Here is a 19644-nt window from a genome sequence, read left to right on the forward strand (position 1 = left end):
TTGAGAAATTTGTTCGCAAAGCACCATTTTGGCAAGCCCTATAGCATGCCAAATTGAGGATAATGGAGTTTCCATGAATTGACAGAGGGGATTGTGTGAATATGTGACAAGATAACGATTGTCGATCGCACGACTTTCCTAACAATGGGGGGGTTTCATGAGAAAGGTACTATGAAATGGCCTCATTCATGCTCCTTGGGTAACAACTCAAAGTTCTATCGTAAGGGAAGGTTCACTTATGGGCTGAAATTTTGAATCATTAGAGCCACAACTCCCACAAAAGCAAGTTCTTGGTGGTGGGCCCTGGGGCATGTGGATGTGGAAAAAGCTCCCTTGGACTCGGCTTTTGTAAAGGTGGGCTGAAAAAGCGCACGTGTGTGGGAGAGGCCAATGGTGAGACGGAGTCTCCACTCACACTCTCCACGTCGCCACGAGGTTCTTGGCAGTTGCCACGCGATTCGTCCTCTGCTCGAACCATGCAGTGAAAATCCATCGGCCCAGGTTACCTTGCTGCTGCTGCTGGAACTTTCTTCTCCTTGTTGGTGGCGGTCTGGCAAGTACCAGGTGAAAACTGTCGGCCGCATCAGAGAAAATGCAACTTTGACGTGAAATCCAGTCCACAAGGTAATCCCAGTGCAATCGTCAGCGTTCCTTTTCCCAGACGACACGACATCTCGCTCGCACTCATCCATTCTGGATATACGTCTCTCTACGAAACTCTCTGCAAGAGAGCCAATTTCACTCAGATGGTACACTATCGGTTAACGAACACGCCGAACGGGGGAGATCGCAGTAGGGTTCTCAACCCAGTGCACCACGAATTTGCTGCTGCAAAAGAACGTAGAAGTCTGAGAAAAGACAAGATTGGCCATGGTGAAAGTGGATAGCCTCTGAGTTAAGTTTATTGCGTGATAAGCTGGTAGTAAAAATGGCCCCAGTCCAGGCGTTATCAAGTACAGACTCGGAATTATTACGACCTTTGAAGGACTTTCAGGATCAGCCCCATGATGGCTACACTGCTGCCTCTTTCTCAAGCGGTGTTTTTAGTTTGTCCACTAGCATTGTCGGAGCAGGCATCATGGGACTACCTGCTATCATGAAAACAATCGGTATAGTTCCTGGTCTTATTCTGATTCTTTTTGTTGGGTATCTGACCAATGTCTCAATTGATTTTATGCTCAAGTACACAAACGCTGCAAAAGCTATTTCATATGGTGGTCTCATGGCTGATTCCTTTGGACAAACTGGCCGGATTCTTTTGCACATTTGTATCATAATTAACAACTTTGGACTCCTTGTTGTATACCTTATAATAATTGGTACGTGTTTATGCACTATGCAACTTAAAATTCATTTCCAATTTCTGAGTTGTTGCTCTCTTGTGATCAAAACTGCTTTTGTTTCTGTTGTAGCTGATGTGTTATCTGGCTCCACTTCATCATCTGTGCATCATACTGGTGTGTTAGAGGAATGGGCAGGGAGTCAGACATGGTGGAACCGCAGGAGTGTTGTGATGCTTTTCACAACAGTTTTTATTCTTGTTCCTTTGGTGTCGTTTCGTCATGTTGGTACGCTACTTCATCCCTGATTGTTTTCCCCTTGTGTAACTCTTTAGTTTTCAGATGTTATCATCGTTCTTAGAATATATTTAATAGTTGGAACAATCAACCAATGAATTGCAAGTTAAGCTATATTGGCAAAAACCAGCACGTGCTCACATCTTTGCAGGTGTTTGCAATGCAAGAACCCAATATCTAGACCTCACCCATAAGGGTATACTTGCAATGATAGTCCCTTGATCCCACACAGAGCATAGTAAACTCGAGCCAACCCAAGTGCATACTCCTCCACTCCAACCATGGACACAAGTAGTACTCTCCCAATTCTAATGGCCTGGGAGAAGGAGAGCTTATGGTCTTGAAGAAGAAGGATGTTGATCATGCAAGGGCCAGCTGCAAATCTTACCGAACAATCAGCTTCTTGGGACCCCATCTTTTGCTGAAGTGGAAGTTGTTCATGTTCCAAGATGCTAGGTGTATGCTCATGGGGCTACTTTAGGGTTTGCCGAGCATGCTTACACTTAGTGTGTGTGAAGATGAAGAAGATGGAAGATTGGGGGCCATGCAATGGCGCTTGCCTTTTGGTTAGAGGGTGATTTCCACTACCCCATAGTGGTCTGTGGGTATAGAAGGGGAGTCATGTTCATGTCCTGAACGACAGAGTGCATCTCGCGGGGGGGGGGGGGGGGGGGGTTTGTGGAGGGACTGCTGCTGCGGGGGCCATGTTGATGGGAGGCTGCAACCTGAGGTGCCCTCTCTTAGCTGGGGCTGCTGACCAGGCTAGCCCTTGCCATGATGGCACTGGACTTTGGTGAAGCCATTAATTTTGTGTGGTTTTCTTTATAGAAATTATGGCAGTATTACCTCAGTTACTAAGCCTATAAAAGTGCCCTTTTCTACAGCAGAGCAGGGCAGGGGAGGAGGCATTGGGGCAATAGCAGTTGCTGGCAGGTGGGGGGTGAAGAAGTGGGTAGGGAATGGTGGGCAGGCAGAGTAGGGAGGGGCTGGAGACAGGTGGGGAGCAGTCGATAACAGGGGCAGCAGGCAGGGGTAGCAGGTGTGGCAGGGTTTTACCCCTCTTTTGGAGTTGACTGTTGCCCACAACTTGTTGATTGGTTTGGAAGTGTTGATGTTGTGTTGCTGGTAATGCAGCTGTCACTTTGTCCTTCCTTGGAGGGGCCCGACTGCTTAGTGATGATTTGGTGCTCTATTTGTGATTTTATTGTGGATGACTGTCTCTTCTTTCCATCTATCTTATAGTCTAATAGATTAAAATTTAAGCAGAAAAATCAAATTGTAGTTGTCGTATGTCTACTGCAGATTTCAAATGGGCAATAATTCACAAAACATTGTTGTGGTTATGCTTTGCCAAGAATAACCCAAATGCCTACAATCTGAATGCACCAAGTTTTAGGTTTTTCTTGCACATTTTAGCATATATGTTGCACATTAATAGAGTGAGATGGTAAAATACCATTGATGTTTCAGAAATTAATTGTTTCAACAAGCATTCTATAGGATGTGTATCTTTGAGGCCCCCATCACATCCAAACACAGGTTTTACAAGTGCCAACTAGACGATCAAGGTTTCACATATTTGCTTTTTGTACAATTTATGGCAAAGGTAGCTCCTTTAACTAAATTATGTGACTGGGGACTAGTCTGTGACATTGACACAAGTTTGCTTTTGTAAGTTAGATATCTAAGTTGAAGCTCTATTTTATGACTTGGCTGGGACTTTTGTTGTCCACATGTGATTGTGGAATGTGCAAATTTGGCTCCTTGTTCAGTCTGTTTTGGTATATGCTAGGGCCTTTGTGAAGTGCCCTCTAAAAACTTAGTGTTATTCTGTCTATTATTCTACTCAATGACAGTACCATTTCTGGAAAATATTCATCTGCATCAAGTTAAGTCGGTTCAAACTAAAGTCTAATACTGGCCGTATGGTCTTACTGATTTCAGATTCGTTGAGACTTTCATCAGCCTTGTCAGTTGCACTAGCTGTTGTATTTGTTATTGCCACAGCTGCTGTTGCTGTTTTCAAGCTGATTAATGGCACCATAGTCTTGCCAGATTTAGTCCCACAGTTTGACGGTGGTGCTTTTACCACAATCTTCAGTTGCTTCTCTGCGGTTCCAGTTGTAGTGACAGCATATATTTGCCATCATTGTGGTATACTTCTATGTTTTGGGTATTGCAAAAATTGTATGTTGCTCTTGCATTATACATGAAAATTTAACGTGACTTTGTCTTGTGTTTTTGCAGTTCATCCAATACTCAATGAGTTAGAAAAGGCGTCTGATTCTCGGCCTGTAATTCAGGCATCCCTCATTTTATGCACAACCATATATTTGGCAACAAGTCTCTTTGGTTATCTCTTATTTGGTGATGATACTTTGAGTGATATACTATCAAATTTTGATGTAGACCTTGGAATCCCTTATAGTTCTGTATTTTCAGATATCATTAGAGTGGGTTACGCCATTCATCTTATGCTGGTTTTCCCTTTGCTACACTTCTCACTCCGCCTTAATCTTGATGGGCTTATTTTCCCAAGAGCTATACCGATTTCAAGAGATTCAAGACGATTTTTTATCCTGACTGCATGCCTCATTGTGCTGTCTTATCTCGGTGCATCATTTGTTCCGGATATCTGGGACGCCTTTCAAATTACAGGATCTACTTCAGCAATCTGCATTGGTTATATATTTCCTGGAATGCTTGTGCTGAGGTGAAGTTTCTTCTTGGCCATCCAGATTAAGTTTCTAAATTTTACAGCCGGGTGTTTTGTTTATAAGGTGCTACATGTTAAACTCGTTTTCTGATTTCTGTTCATACCCTGTGTTGGCAATGATCGGAGCAAAGAAAGATACACAACCTAAGACCCAACTGAGTTTGTGTAGCAAGTTCTTTAAGATGTACATGTCAGAAATGTGATAATGGTAGGTGATGAAAGGTACTTTGAATTATTTTAGTTCAGGATCAATTTTAAATACAATATGCTGTGCCATTGAAAGTCACCAATTAGAATTAACTTACATTGAAAGTTTCAGCCGGTGGCCGCTTTTAAATGCCTATCAGTTCCCTTCTGTTTTAACAAGCAGCCCCATTGTTATGTGATGTGTGGTGGATTGATGCATTTAGAAACACACGTATTGCCATTTGCAGCTCTTCTTCTCTCCTCTTGGCAGCCCATGCCAAGCTTCTGAGGAAGATCTTGATCAGTTTACTGCTGTTTTTCTCTCTTTTGGCCATGGAGGATGCAGAATATGGCATCAGCCATTCTTCTTCTCTTAGCTTGGGGAATCAATTGGGCAGCTCCATGACTCCAACGATAACAAGTATTGCTGCTCATTTTTGATATAAATATAATCAAAACAGGTTATTACAGCAGAATAGACCAAGATTCTCTCTTGTTCTCAAAGATCTCAAGCTTTGTGCACTTTTTGTAAGAGTTTGTCGCGAAGAAAGCGATTTTCAAATAGTTTAGCTGTGAGAAAATCTTTATTTGTGAGTATAACATTGTGGGATTGCATGGGGATTATGCAAGGCAGCTGTCAAAGCAAATCTCTGGGAATTCGGGCTTAACGTTGGTTGTTGTTTCTAGGGTAAGAGTTTGTCGTGAAGAGAGTGATTTATTGCATGGGGATTATGCAAGGCAGTTGTCAAAGCAAATATCTGGGAATTTGGGCTTAATGTTGGCTGTTGTTTCTAGGGTAAGAGTTTGTTGCGAAGAAAGCGATTTCAAATAGTTTAGCTGCGAGAAAATCTTTATTTGTGAGGGTAACACTGTGGGATTGCATGGGGATTATGCAACGCAGTTGTCAAAGCAAATCTTTGGGAATTTGGGCTTAATGTTGGCTGTTGTTTCTAGGGTTTCATAGGCTGAAGTTTTCATTTGGATTTCAAAATAGTTAAAAGTTGGTCAGAGACCAATAATAAAGGTGACAAAGTCATTGAGCACTGGTGGATCAGTTGTGTTGTGAGAAATTGCTGGAAATCCAGTCATCTGCATATAATTTGGAGCATTCTTTAGTAATCTTAAGTAATACCAAAAGGGAATTTGTTTGGTATATAGGAGTGGTCATTTTTTATGACTATCTAGAGTTTGGTGCTAAATCCTAACCCTAATCTTAGAGATATTATAGTGATAGAGATCATTAGAGGTTTGGTATATAGGAGTGGTCATTTTTAATGACTATTTAGAGTTTGGTGCTAAATCCTAACCCTAATCTTAGAGATATTACAATGATAGAGATCGTTAGAGGTTTGGTATATAGGAGCGGTCATTTTTTATGACTATTTAGAGTTTGGTGCTAAATCCTAACCCTAATCTTAGAGATATTATAGTGATAGAGATTGTTAGAGGCTTGTAAAATTTAACCTAGCTAATGGCTACAACATTGATGCAAAAAGAATTGGGACATTCATATTTTATTCATTATCCTTTCTAGTGAAAACTCATTGTCTTACAACAAGTTGGTGGATGTTCTAGGTTGTTGACTTAAAGAGGTTGTAGAGAGAGGGAGATTTAAGTTAGCTGCAAGTGGAAGGGGATTTTATATAAGCCTTATGTGGTGGTAGAATGATACTTTATCTTGGAATGGTGGAAGGTTGTCTTAATTGGCCAGACATGCAATGTATAAAGATTGATGAATGGATAATATATTTAGACACATTCACTTAGGTTATCTTTGTCTTGTATTGAGTGCGACTTTTGGACTTGGTGTGATCATTGTGCTATTCATTAGTTGATTTGCATATAATTGGTTGCTCCTCAATTGACTTGTTATTTTGGCACATGATTTTTTTTGTTTTGAAATTTAGTTTTTAGTAGGTTATTATTGATATCTAGGTGTATCTTGACATTGAAATACCACACATCCATTTAAGATTTTTTGCCATTTGTGGGTCATGCAGAAGACTTGGACTAGTTTCCACACCTAACTTAGTTGTGAGTAGCCAAATGGGGATGTTAGGGGGTTATGCTGTGCTTTGGACAAGGGTGATAAGCGACTGAAAAGATGAAGAGAACTCCCAAGAGAATAACTCAAAAGGCACGAGATCCTTTTTTCCCTCCCAGCCTTGCCTAGTTATTGCTAGCAACTCTCATCGTAATCTGGTTGCCAGCCGTTATTTGTTGGTGAGTCCTACTATTCCTGGACACCCAATTGACACAAATAAGGATACTCACCCTGTTTCTAAACCACCTTATAAGTTAAGTGAAACGCAGCACCAAGAAGTTGAAAGACAAATTAAGGATAACCTTGATAAAGGGTTTATACAACCCAATAATTCACCTTGGGCTTCGCCAATTTTATTAGTAAAGAAAAAAGATGGTTCTATGCGACTTTGTGTTGATTATAGAGCACTTAATAAAATAACGGTGAAGAATAAATTTCCTATGCCCAGAATGGAAGATCTTTTTGATCAATTACGAGGGGCAAAATTCTTTACAAAGATAGATTTAAGATCAGGCTATCACCAAGTAAGAATTAAGGCACGATATCCTTTTTTTCCTCCCAGCCTTGCCTAGTTATTTGCTAGCAACTCTCATCGTAATCCGATTGCCAGCCGTCATTTGTTGGTGAGTCCTACTATTCCTGGACTCTCTTTAATTCTAGGCTCCCCTAAACCCCATTCGGGCGCCCAAGGCCCCGGAGGGTCATCCCTCGTGTCTGTTTCCCGTAATTTACCTTATTAATATAATAAAAGGATTTAAACAAATTTATGTTTTTAAATTTTGGTACCCATGTTAACTTAAATTGGCAGCCAAGTTGGAAATTCGAGATGAGATACGTTCTATAGGTGAGGCTACTATGGTGTGCCATGGCCTGTGGTCATGGAGTTAGTCATCCCTATAATTGGAAAGCCCCCTCGACTAAAGCAACCAAATACCATGATAGTAGTGCAAGAGTCCAAGATCAGTAATATTATTAGATCGTGCTGTGAATTGGCCTTTAAAGCTACAATGAGTGACTCATTCAGCTTTGTCAACAGCATGTCGACATAAACAATATGAACAATAGATTTGGTTATCCTTTCGAACATAAGGCGCACTCTCAGCTAGTAAGTTGCAAAAAACAAGAGTAATCAAGTGAGCATGAGTCATCTCGTAGCACATCTAAGGTGGTTGCTTCAAACCTTTCAAGGCTTTATGCAAACAATAGACCTTGCCTTGGAACCCTTTTGAAACAAAGCTTGGAGCTTGTATTACATAAATCTCTTCATGTAACTCCTCATTCAAAATGGTAGTCTTTGCATCCAATTGATGCACATGCCAATGCTCGGCATATCCTTTGGTAATAAGCCTTGCCTTGTAGTTGACTTGCAGTTGAGCTTATAGACCCCTTTTGTGCCTATGGCACGCTTGCTTGGAGGCGAGCCACCTAGCGTCGATGTGCCATTCCTATCAATGGAATCCAATTCTAACTACATGGTTGCCATCCAATGCTTACTATCTAAAGCCTTCTCAAAAGAAAATATGCTCTTCATTGCATGCTATAGCAGCAAGTGCTTGTGCAAGAAAATTACTCTGTGCTTGACGAATGGCTGTTTTTGTTCTATTGAGAACGGAATGGATTGTTTGTTGTTACGGCTTCTCTTCCCTTTCTTCTCTTGATTTACTTATCTTCTTTTTATCTCTTCCCATGGTGTGGTGCAAAACTATGTCGAGGGCACTATGATGCTGTGAGAGCTTTGATGCATGAGTTAAAGGTATGGTGAAGACGTGATGAGGCGATTAGATAGGTGCTTTGATACCACTGTTGCATTTGGCGCAAACTTCAAAGCTCTTATATTGTAGACACAAAACACCATGAGAGTGTTAAGAAGACTGCTAGGGTTTGCACTGAGGACACACAGAGTGTACGACCACGACATAAACACAGACACAAACATAGACACAGAGGGCAAAACTCAAATCCTAAACACAAAACTCAAAACTCAAACACAAACAGAAGAAGGGAGAGAGAGAACACAACTCTGAAGTGAATGAATGCTGTAAATGAATGTAAGAGTGTACAGTGTGCTCAAGGGCAGAGCAATGTCGGAGTGTGACGTCCACCGAAGACGGATCCCAAGTCTGTGACCACCAGTCGGAGTGTAGGAGTGTTGAATAGTGAATGGTAGCAGGCTGGTCACCAAAACGCAGTAGTCTAGAGGTTGGAAACTGGTAAACGCAGCAGTGTACCACCGATCGGGGGCTGGAAACTGTGCACAGTTTGCTGTAAACAGCAGGTTGAAACAATGTCTGGGAGTGTGAAGGCATGCAATGCTGAAAACGCAGGCTGGTTGACCCTAGAGATGATGGACAGCAAGCTGAACAGCAGTCTGGGACAGTTTGGAGTAGTCACCAGCAGCTGAGAGCTGTTGCCTACAGCAATGGACAGGCTGAAGATGACGTGGCTGTAGTCGATGATGGTTGGACAGTAGATGGAGGCGGGCTGCAGGCTGGAAACTAGGCACCAACAGCAGCAGAGGGTGTGTGGGCTGGTGTAACCTGCAAACAAGGATCATTGTTGAATGGGGGTAGCTTGTCTATTTATAGATGTGGAAGGGCGCCCCAAAAATTAGGGTTTCCACTAAACTTTCTCGAACCGCTCCCCGTTTTAGGGTTTCCACCGAACTCTCTCGAACCGCTCCCCGTTTTAGGGTTTTACTCTAAAAGAGCATTTTTAGTGTATTTTGGGGCTGTTTAAGAGGCTAATCAGCAAGTAATGCATATTTTAGTTCAACAGAGAGAGTGAACAATCTCCAAGATACTAAAGCAACATTCCCCAGAGGGTGGCTACATGGGGAAAGAGCCTTCCTAGCATGAAGGCCAAAAGTGCCCATGTGTAAGAGACCATCACACCAGAACGATCAAGAGAAACATGATAAGTGTTGTTGAGCCACTAATATTAGGGTTTGCATTGACACTCAGTTAATGTGCAATAACCCTTTGTTAGTTCTTAAAACAACCCCTAAAATCAATTAATGCTGAAGTACTAAAAATAAATAGCTTTTTTGACACATTTGTCAAATGCACCGAAATCATCTACAAATAGAGTTTATGCTTGTGTATCCATGATCCATCATCATCACCACAACTAGCTTTTAGCATTCAGCCCTCTCTCATAGTATTGCCCACATTGCTTTCGGATGACATCACCAATTAGTGGAGGTTCATTCAGCTGTTGCTTGTTAGTGGTGTACATTTCATGGGTGTTAGGCTTTTTATGAGGCTTTTTATTGGGCGCCTTTATGGGCAGTTGGGCAGTCCATTTAGGGCTAGGTCATTTATTTTGGGTCTCACCCTAGAGTCTATATATACTCCACTCCATTCTTGTTGCATTGGATCACATCCACCTGGAGAGAGGGAGTTTGGAGGTATTGTTGCTCACCACATTTTCAATTTATTATTCATTCTTCTCAGTGTTCAGTAGTGGATTACCTGTTTTCTAGCCTCAGCCTGTTGGTTATCCAATGTTTTCAGCTATTCTCACTCCATTTGAGATGTTTTTGACTTTGGTAAGACCTCTTCAGCTGTTGTCTACCTGTCTTGACACTTAATTGAGCTTACCAAAATGTAGGTGTGTTGTAGGATGAGTATCTGATGATCGAAAACAGTGGAGCAGCAGCCTGTAAATAGACCAAAATAAATACAACAAAATAACCAGTGGACCAGCATAAATATGTGCAGTAAATGCAGTTGGGACAGCAAAAATGGCACTCTCTCAAAAATGAAATGCACATAGGCTGTAGGTCCTATCACCCACAATAACCACCATGGCACCTAGGATATGTACTCTGTTAAGAGGTGCTACATGCAAAATGCAAGTGTGTTCATGTAATTAGATCAACAAAAAAAACACAAATATTACCATATGCACAGGCAGTCCAGCCACAAAACATGGAGAGAGGGAGTCTATCCATGCTCTGTTGTGACTGCACATTTAGCCCATGCCATTTTACCATTCATGAGTCTTGGTATATGGATTCCATTTCCTGAGTCTAATCTCTTTGAGTACTTGTGTTCTTGCTGTTCTTTTCTGTTCATTGTGTTCATTGTAGTTTCTATCAGCCTTACTTCTGTTGCTCCACACTTTTTTGACATGGTATTAGAGTATGTGCCTCTTGGTTTTGGTGCTGCCAGCTTTGTTTGGTCGCTGTTTTCAGATTGATCACACATATACTGCTCCAGAAGTTTGTGTTTGCTGCTAGTCTCATTGGGCAGGTCTAAGTAATGGTGCAGACAATGGGCGATAGTTTTCTAGCCCCAAGTGGCCTATTGCAGCCCTGCATTTTTGCTGCCAGCCTTGCGTTTTACTAATCAGCCTGCCAGTTTTGCCAAATTTGCTGCCACTTTGATTGATTTGCTGCTGCTTTTGGCTTTTCAGCTGACATTTTGCTGTTCTGCAATTGATTTTTAGCTTTTTTCCCCCCCATTTTTGTCACTACACTCTCTTCACATCTGTTCCTTTGTATTTTTGCATAGTATTGCTTCAATAATTGGACTTGCAGTATTGGGTTGTGCTTCAACAAGTGCATATCTCTGTCAACTCCCTTGCCTTATTTCATCTTCTCTACATTTCACCTATGTAGCACCTCCATATTGCTCTACTGATGACAAGCTTAAGGGACTTGACTATCTTACTGAGAGTGCTGTTATGAAAGCTTGGTTTGTGCAAAAAGCGCTTGTGGTATGTCATCTTAGGAGCCGTCTTATGTTTCTAGATGTCCTCTCCTATTCTAGATGATTGGAATGAAGATAACTATGAGGAAGCAGTTCTTACTTAGGATATAGATGATTCCTATGCATACTTTGCTATTCTTTGATTCGTTTCTAGAGAAACCCTTCTAGTGGTTACCTTTAGTAGGACATCTATAGAAGTATGGGAGAAGTTATAGTTTATGTACGAGGCTTCATCAACCATGTGACTTGTGGCCCTTGGACCTCTATGGTCAACTTCAGACTATTAGCTCGAGACAAATGATATGATTTCAATCATTCCTTCTTTGGATGACACAAATATAGGATTAGCTTCAACACACAGAGTTTGCCCTTCATGAAGCCATATTGTGGGGACTATTCTCTTCAAGCTCCCTCCTGAGTTTGATGGTATGGTCAATGCCTTATGAGGTCAGACTTTCATTGTATGTTGCTTGAGCATGAGGCTTCTTTGCATTTACAAGGGAGGTTAGGTGCGAGTGTGGATTCTCATTAGCCTCTATCTTTGATTGTTGTGCATCTCCCTTCAGGTTGTAGACTTGGTCATTGGGATGGTATGCTGAAGGATTAGAGGAGTATTACAAGAAGGTTTTTGAAGTAGAGAATTACTCGGACATGCTTCTTTTGATTGACTTTGTTCCCTCCATCTTAAGATTTCATGATATTCTTCTTGAGAGAGAATAATAATCTCTCTTTGAGATATTGCCTTGTGTATTGGAAGAAGTGCTTAGAGCTTGCAACGAGGGGAAATCAGGGCTGAAGAAATAGGCTCTGAAGGGGTTTGCTTTAGTGAGATGGTTAACACATCGCAAAGAGTGTTCTCCCATGTGAAGAGTACAAACAATAGGACAACACGATAAACACAATATGATAAGTGAAGATGAGTGTATAGGAATGTAGATGATACAAATGGGCCCTTTAACCTACAAGCACCAACAGTTACTAAGAGTTGATGATGTTGTGGGGGAAGTGGAGGGAGCGAATGCAGTTTTTGGTTGGTCTATCCGTGAACTGATCTAACATACTTGCATATCTATCCTCAACATAAGACGGGGTTCACTCTTGTGCTTGTTTGGTCTCTTTGACCACGAACGCCCCATGTATCTCTCTCAAACCCTTCTCTATTCTATCTTCATTTACTCCTAAGTCACCCCCATGTACTAACCAAGATGATGAGCTTAAAGGGCATGATTGCTCTACTTGGAGTGTTGTTATGGTGTGTTCTCAACAACCTTCTTTGTTACCATCCGGTTGGTTGCATGATAATTTTGTGTTAATGCATGCCTTAATTTTAGTGGCTCAATAGGCAATACATGTATGGACATGTGCATGACAACAAAGCATGTATCATAGTGGTTGGGAGTGCTAGGTTAGTGTGGTACATTTTGGACATTAATTGGAGGTTTGGACCAGCAGTCCTTGGCCTTAGCATTATGCTGCATGCCACATAGTAATGACACCTTCCGTTGGACTAAATTGAGTGGTTTCGTACCGAAGCAGCTCAATTTTGACACTAACACGATTAACTACTTGACTGATGGAGGCACATTACATGGTTTAAGGGGAACATCCCTTCTTTACTAAGCCCACAGGCTAGTAATGGGGAGTGGAGCTGGCCTTCTAAACACCTGGCCAAGCATCATTGTATGGCACCTACCTTTGCCTCTTCCTTGTCTTTGACCACACTGAATAGGAATTTGTTCGGCAAGCCCTAAAATCTCCCCATGGGTATACAACTAGTATCCTAGAATGTGAATAGCATTCGCTTTAGTGGAACATTGGGTTCTAGAAAGTTGGTTGTCTGGTAGGAGCTGTAGGTTGCCCTAAGCTCTCATTCTTTTAGGCCAATACAATTGGGAAGTTGCTCCTTTACCCTATTGGGGGTATTCAATCGACATCCAATGAGAGAGTGTAGTTTGTACTTCAATTAGAGTTGAGTTTACGGTATCATCGAACCATCATTGCAAGGTGGAACTTGTGGGTAAGGTTGGATATTGGTGGTTCTTGTATTAGAATTAAAGATTGAAGGTGGCAAGTTTGGCTAGATGTGATGTATGGCTTGCCTAAGATGGGTTTTTGGATTTTTGGAGGCGATTTTAGCAATCTAAAAACCCAAGAGGATCATAACAACAAAGGGATGGACTTCTAGGGTATTGCAAATGGAGGGTAGGAGGCTTCAAAGGATTTCTTTTTCTTTTGTAGTGGGTACTAAGGATGTTTGGAGGGACTCGATCTTTTGTAGGCATAGGGTTCATTGGACTTTTTTTGAAGCTATAGGCAACTAGAATGCAATATCTTGGAGTGATTGGATTGGATCTATGTGGAAATGGGGCATCTCTCAAGGGGGATAGATTGGGCATTCACGCATAAGCCTCGGGCCTTGAGTTGCACTCGCGTGAGATCTTGGACTTGACCTATGAGCATGGGGAGATGCACAGATAAATCAAGCAGTTGTGAGCTAGCAATCGTGCTTAAGAGGGAGGGGTTCTAGAGGAGGTGACACATGCCCTAGGGAGCTGAGCAGATATGCAAGGCGGCTCTATGAGCAAGGTAATAGACTATAGTGTTGAGAGGAGGAGAGGCTTTCCGCTATGACTTGGTAGCCATCCAGGGATTGATACAAGTTTTGAAGATTCTTATGGAGATTGGATGCGTGCTGAAGTTGCCTTAGCAAGCATAGATGTTAGGAGGACATAATTGTCCTTTTGCACTTTACTGGCCTTCTAGGTGTAGAAAGGAGATAGTAAGTGCAAAGAGTTCTTCAAGGTTCATCGATCCAAGCATATAGGGGTATCAAATTTGTAGTCTTCAGAATTAGTATAGGAGAGTTATGTCTTTCCAAAGGAGGTGATTTGACTAGCCATTGACTTCTATAGACAAATTTTTCAGTAGGGCATGGTCTTGGATTGAGTGCTCCGATGGAGAAACCCGGGGTTGTCCCATCTAAGGTCATGGAGAAGATAGGGCGATCCCTCCTTACATCATTCACATTTAATGTGAATGATGTAAGGACACTAGCTAGTTCTTGGGAAGGGACAAATGAATAATTAATTAAATTCTAAAAATTTATTAATTAATGCTCAATTTTTTTTTTTGAAGGTTGCCACTCGGCAAACTTTCCTTTGCATGCTGAGAGAGGGTTGGACATTTTAGGGTTATTGGATTAGCTTTGAAATGGGCAATAGTTGATTGCACAATGCGACAAGACAGGGAAAATGGAATCTAAGAGTGGCTGGTCATTTATGACAGCTATTGTATTGAGGATTGAAGGAAATCAATCTATGCATATCTCAGTGCACTTTAAACTTTGGTAATACAAATTAAAGAAATACTGCAAGGGGCACCAGTTGTTGGGGTCAATTAGGTGTTGGCTGTCCAAGATTAAGTGGTAAAGTGTGCATTTTCAGTTTTGTGAATTTATTTGTGATAAATCAGGTCATTTACCATCCTTGCCAAGGAAAGAAGGCTGGTTTTCACCTTATCTAGGATCACAGCATCCTGGAGGATATCTTTACATTCTTTTAACTTTAAGATTGCAGATTGGGCCCAACGTAGTGGAAAAAGGATTGTAGTGCTTCTCTTAGATTTTGAGAAAGCCTAGGATAGGGTTGATTGGGACTTTGAAGAGGGTATCATGCCCAATTAGGCTTTCCTTGACAGTGGATCAACAAGGTCTTAGCACTCTACAAGTCTGTTAGGAGCAAAGTGATCACAGGAGGGTACAAAAGATGTGGAGTTCCATTTGGAGCAGTCAGTCAGACAAGGCTGCCCTCTGTCTCCATACCTCTTCTTGTTCATTGCAGAGGCGATTTCTTACTTCCTTTGCCTGAGAGTCAGTGGGTTGAGGGGTTTTTGGCCCGAGGAGAAAAAGGCAAAGATGCTGGACTTAAGAGCATGCAGGTGAGACAACCTTATTTCTTGAGGATAATGAGTCGATGTTGGGGGGCAAGATTGGTAGTGGATGTGTTTAACATAGTTGGAATATCAAACAGCATAAATCAGTCAGTTTTCTTACAAATCCTGACTTTGGCAAGCTCACTTGGGTTTAGATGGGTGAGCAGAGGGCGTACAGTCAAACAGTTTGTGCTAGTGGGACTTCGATATTACAACAGCCCAACAGTTTGTGCTAGTGGGACTTGATATCTATTGGAGCACACTGCCTTCCTAGTTTGCTATGAGTGTAGCAGAGCTTGCAGAAGATATTAGAGTAGAGGCTCCCATGTTACCAGGAGGAGATCGATGATTTGGAAAGATATTTCTATGGATGCAGACTTGGAGATCCTTTAGCAGGCACTAGGAATTATGAGGGGAGTAGGGGCTAGTTGGATGGAGATTCATACAATGATCCCATACAAGCGGCTTGACCTTTAGAGTGGAGGGAGGGAGGGAGGCAAGTTAGCATTGGATACAGGATAGCAGGATGAAGCTTTCCTTGACCTCCATTGAAGGCGGATCCAAATCATATCACTCCAATGGAAGTTGTGGTAGCTTGACCTATATATTACTTGGTGAGATTGATGAGTTGGGCTAGGATCTAGGAGAGTGGGATTAGCTTGCCTCATCTGTTTCCTGTCCTACACAGCACGGACTTAATGCAGGATGATATGGATTGGGCTCCTCATGTAGCAGACATCAGATGCACTTTCTAGAGATGCATGTGGGATAGCTGGTGGCGAGGAGGATCTTGTTTGTCCTTTGGTTAGTGACCCATGGGGGTCTAGCATTCGATAGTTGGTTGGCTTAAATGCAATAGGATGGGCCTTGCTAGCATTGCCCACAATAGTCCCTAGAGACTGTGAGGCACTGTCTTTGGTAATGTGAGGCTGCATAGTTGTTGGAGAGGAGAGTGGAGGATTCTTTGTTGAGTAGAGCCCAGCCTTAGGTGTGTCATCGGGAAGCTTTTTGCTGGGACTTAGTTGGCTAGGGATGTTACCTGCTCTACAAGTGGAGATGTGTGACAGTCTTCATCATTGAAGTTGGTTCCTGTGTAGTGGGCCTAGAGGTGCTACCTGGCTGGTAGGTGTTGGAGCCTACTTGTGTTGCAATCAAGGTGGGGGAGCTTATTGGTAACCTCACTGGGTGGCATGTTTGGAAGGCTTGATGCGAGCTGATCTCTAATTTTGAGAGCCTTTCATCATTCACTCCCTAAGTCACCCTAGAGGGCCGCTCCAGGGGAGACTCTAGGTATTGAGGGGAGCTTCTGCAACAATTCCTCGACACTCAGGCTTTCCATAGCATCCTAAGGGATGAAAAACCCGTTTAGTATTATACTCCACCATGGCTTCTTTGTTCATCCCCCTTAGATGGCCTTGAGAGGCCTTGTAAATATATGATTTGTTTTGCACCTAGCAAAACTAGACTGTTGGCCACCTGCACTTCATTTGTCAGCCCTTTTCATGAAAAAAAAATACATGTCCAAGGGCGGAGATCTTCTCTCTTCCTTAAAGATCTCAACCTTTAGAACACTTTTTAGATACTTTTGCCACAAAGAAAGCGAGTCTTGGATAGTTTTGTCATGGGAAATGCCTTAGATTGTGAGAGTTTTGCAAGGCTGAGCCAAGGATGACAGTGGATAGAGATTTGAGCATTTGCCCCTTGTGTTTTGGGGACTAATTAGCTACTGGTTCATGACCGATTTTGTGAGAGGTTGCAGGCTGACCTACTTTTTTGGTCAATCGCAACTGGATTGGGACTAGTGCACCCACAAATTTCAAGCTTGGAACAAGACCCCAGCAATGGTTGGGCGCAAATGTAGTCCATAAAGGCTAGTTCTCCATCAAATTAAAGAAAGACCGAATTATTGGGCTCAATGAGGGGTGCCAAGTTTTGGGGGCCAATTGGTGACTTTGTGCCAAGTAGGAGCACACTGGCTCTCGTTTGTGAGCATTTTATTTGATTTTTTTATTGTTAAGACTGTGATTAGTGTTTGCAAATTGAGGGTTTATTGACCTTTGAGCTATCAAAAGCCAGTTTCAAGGTGAATGTAACGGAGGCCTTTAATGAAGTTCCACCTGCAAGAGATCTAACCTAATCAAACATTTGACTTCCTAGGCTATAAGCAAGCTGAGATAATCCGCAGGACATTGGCATTCTTAGTTGAAGATTCAAAGCCTTTATTATTGAGAGTACTGTTTGTTGTAGACCTTTCTTGTTCAAAGGGCCCTTTTCTAATGCCCAAGGACCATTCAGAATCTTTAGGATTCGCTGAAGCATCTCATGTGATTTGATTTTCATGCTCAAATGAGGATTGAATGCGACCCTTTCTAAGACTTGAGCCTCTGTGGCATAAACTGACAATTTTGAGGAGGTAGTCATGATCAGCCATCTTTACACTACAATATGATGTACAATAAGAATTGCAAGGAGGTAGTGCTTCACATTCAAATATTCAAGGTTTGCATCTCGGGTGATTAAACACGTCAATGGTATGAGTACCTTCCATATTTAGTTTGTGGTTATGGATTATGCATCTCTTATGGCAGCTCTAGTTTGGCATGCATGCAGGATATTTAGCCTTTGTTCATATAAGGTGCATTTGAAACTTTAGCTTGTATTTCGCATCTTGGATGATGGCAATTTTAGATCTTACCAAGCCATAGAGTGGTCTAACATCTAAATGAACTGTTTGTTGAGATATTTCTGATGTATGCATTTATGGTGCTGTATGGAAATAGAAAGGCCAATGTGAACTATGGCTAAGAGTGTGGAAGGATCAGAATGCATGTGTGGATGGATGGGAAGGACGAGCTGTCAATCAAAGGTGACCAAATGCAGCGTGCTACCTGTATGAATTTGCCTGTTTGACGAGGCACTAATAATGCAGCGCTGTTATCTACTTGCTTTCTTGACATACTCGTGGCTCAGTTTGTGTACAACCCACCTTAGCTTCATTCTTCACTTTTTGGGTCCTCTGTGGCTCGAAGTTACACGACTTCCATCGTCTCTCTCTTGACATTTAATAAGTTCACTTAAAAAGAAGAAATGCAAAGTCTTGTGCAAGAGTCTAGACGGTGGAAACAAATATTTCAGTTTTAATGGAAAGAGTTGCTTCAGTTCTCAAAATATGGTTACTTTTATTGCAAAGAGAGTGTTTCTTCAATTCTCAGATTGACAATTGAGTTGGTTGTATCAGAAAGACAAGGATTGATGCTTGGTAGATTAGAGCAACTGTTAGATGTCCATCGATATATTTTACTCATCATTTCCTGAACACACAGGGATTCACACAACATAGCGTCAAGAGGAGAGAAATGGATGGCATGGTTTATGGTGATATTAGCAGCTGGGTCAAGTGCCATTGCGTTGACTGGGGATATATATGATATATTCTTTTGAGCTTTGTTCTGGACTATTCTGCCAATTCTTCAGAGGGTCTGACAGGTCAAATAGGACCCGAACACGCGGTGTCTGGTGAGCAGAACACACTGTTCCTGCTCTAGAGAAGTGATTGGTGCCTGATGTTTCTCATTCTTACTGCCGCTGGTCACCACTGCCAATTGCTCATGTTCAGCCAATTGTCGAATTTATTTTGTTTTCTTATGACGTAGTGAAATGTCTCTCCATCGATTTGCCTTGATTTAGAATTCAGGGTTTCTATTGATACTTCGCTGTGTCATTATTATCGCACAAACTGCTTTACAAGAAAGTACTCGCTGATGACATCGTATTTCAGAGATCGTGATTGTGCCCCTGTGCGATGTTCCATCGAGAGGATGCCCATCTTCAGCAAGGATCCTGTTACGATGCCCAAAAGATTCGAAGGCGTAAACGCGCAGCATCGTTGTGAGCACAGACAAGCAAGCATGCACCGTTCGGTTTATGTATTGAACACCTTGCGTCTTCTATATTTCTCTTAGCATTGTCCTATGGATGCCCTTGATTAATTCTTGACCCTTGATTTGGAAAGCTTGGCATTTTAGAGCACACCAAAACAATTTTAGGGGATGTCTCATCCTTTTATCACCAAAGCAATTGTAGTTAGAGCTACTCCCCATTGAGCCAATCTTGCCCTCTCTTCTTTGAGGGATTGGCCTAGAACTGAAAAGAAAAGGTCAACCCTTATGAAAGCATCTATGCCATATCTTGAGAAGAATATTGAGAAGTCTTGAGATGAAGGGAATAGAGATATATATGCTAGCTTTCCAATCCAAATTTTATGTGAACTTTGACATATCAACCCATTATTCTAATTTCTAGTCTAGTGGGAGGTTTGCAATGATCCAAAGTTCCCATATGAAAGAGGACACAAACATTAGGCACAATATTCATTATTTTTGTTAAAAACATGCATCATGCTAAGGGCACAAGGTGCCATGGAGATTGATCCAAACTAGTATATGCATGTACAAGAAGAGGTGTTTTAGAGGTAGGACC

General features: G+C 41.9%; 1 protein-coding gene across 3 annotated transcripts; it reads left to right on the top strand.

Moving 5' to 3' along the window:
- The first annotated feature begins 381 nt into the window (after positions 1-381).
- LOC148038055 (amino acid transporter AVT6A-like) lies at positions 382-19357 on the top strand. Of its 3 annotated transcripts, XR_015688924.1 has the most exons (6): positions 384-1319; positions 1413-1568; positions 3522-3731; positions 3825-4290; positions 18489-18681; positions 18944-19357. XR_015688924.1 is itself a non-coding variant. In XM_087668417.1 (5 exons), the coding sequence occupies exons 1-5, from the start codon at positions 929-931 to the stop codon at positions 18604-18606; spliced, it is 1077 nt and encodes a 358-aa protein (XP_087524543.1). In that variant the 5' UTR covers positions 382-928; the 3' UTR covers positions 18607-18835. The 3 variants fall into 3 exon arrangements, 2 of the variants coding, with proteins under 2 accessions (XP_087524543.1, XP_087524529.1); XM_087668417.1 differs by lacking the exon at positions 18944-19357 and having other exon boundaries at positions 382-1109; positions 1467-1568; positions 18489-18835; XM_087668403.1 differs by lacking the exon at positions 18944-19357 and having other exon boundaries at positions 18489-18835.
- The last annotated feature ends 287 nt before the right edge of the window (positions 19358-19644 follow it).

The sequence above is a fragment of the Lygodium microphyllum genome, chromosome 3 (assembly GCF_053477565.2).
Source record: "Lygodium microphyllum isolate KBCC chromosome 3, Lygodium_microphyllum_v1.1.10, whole genome shotgun sequence".
In the NCBI taxonomy this organism is placed as follows: Eukaryota; Viridiplantae; Streptophyta; class Polypodiopsida; order Schizaeales; family Lygodiaceae; genus Lygodium; species Lygodium microphyllum.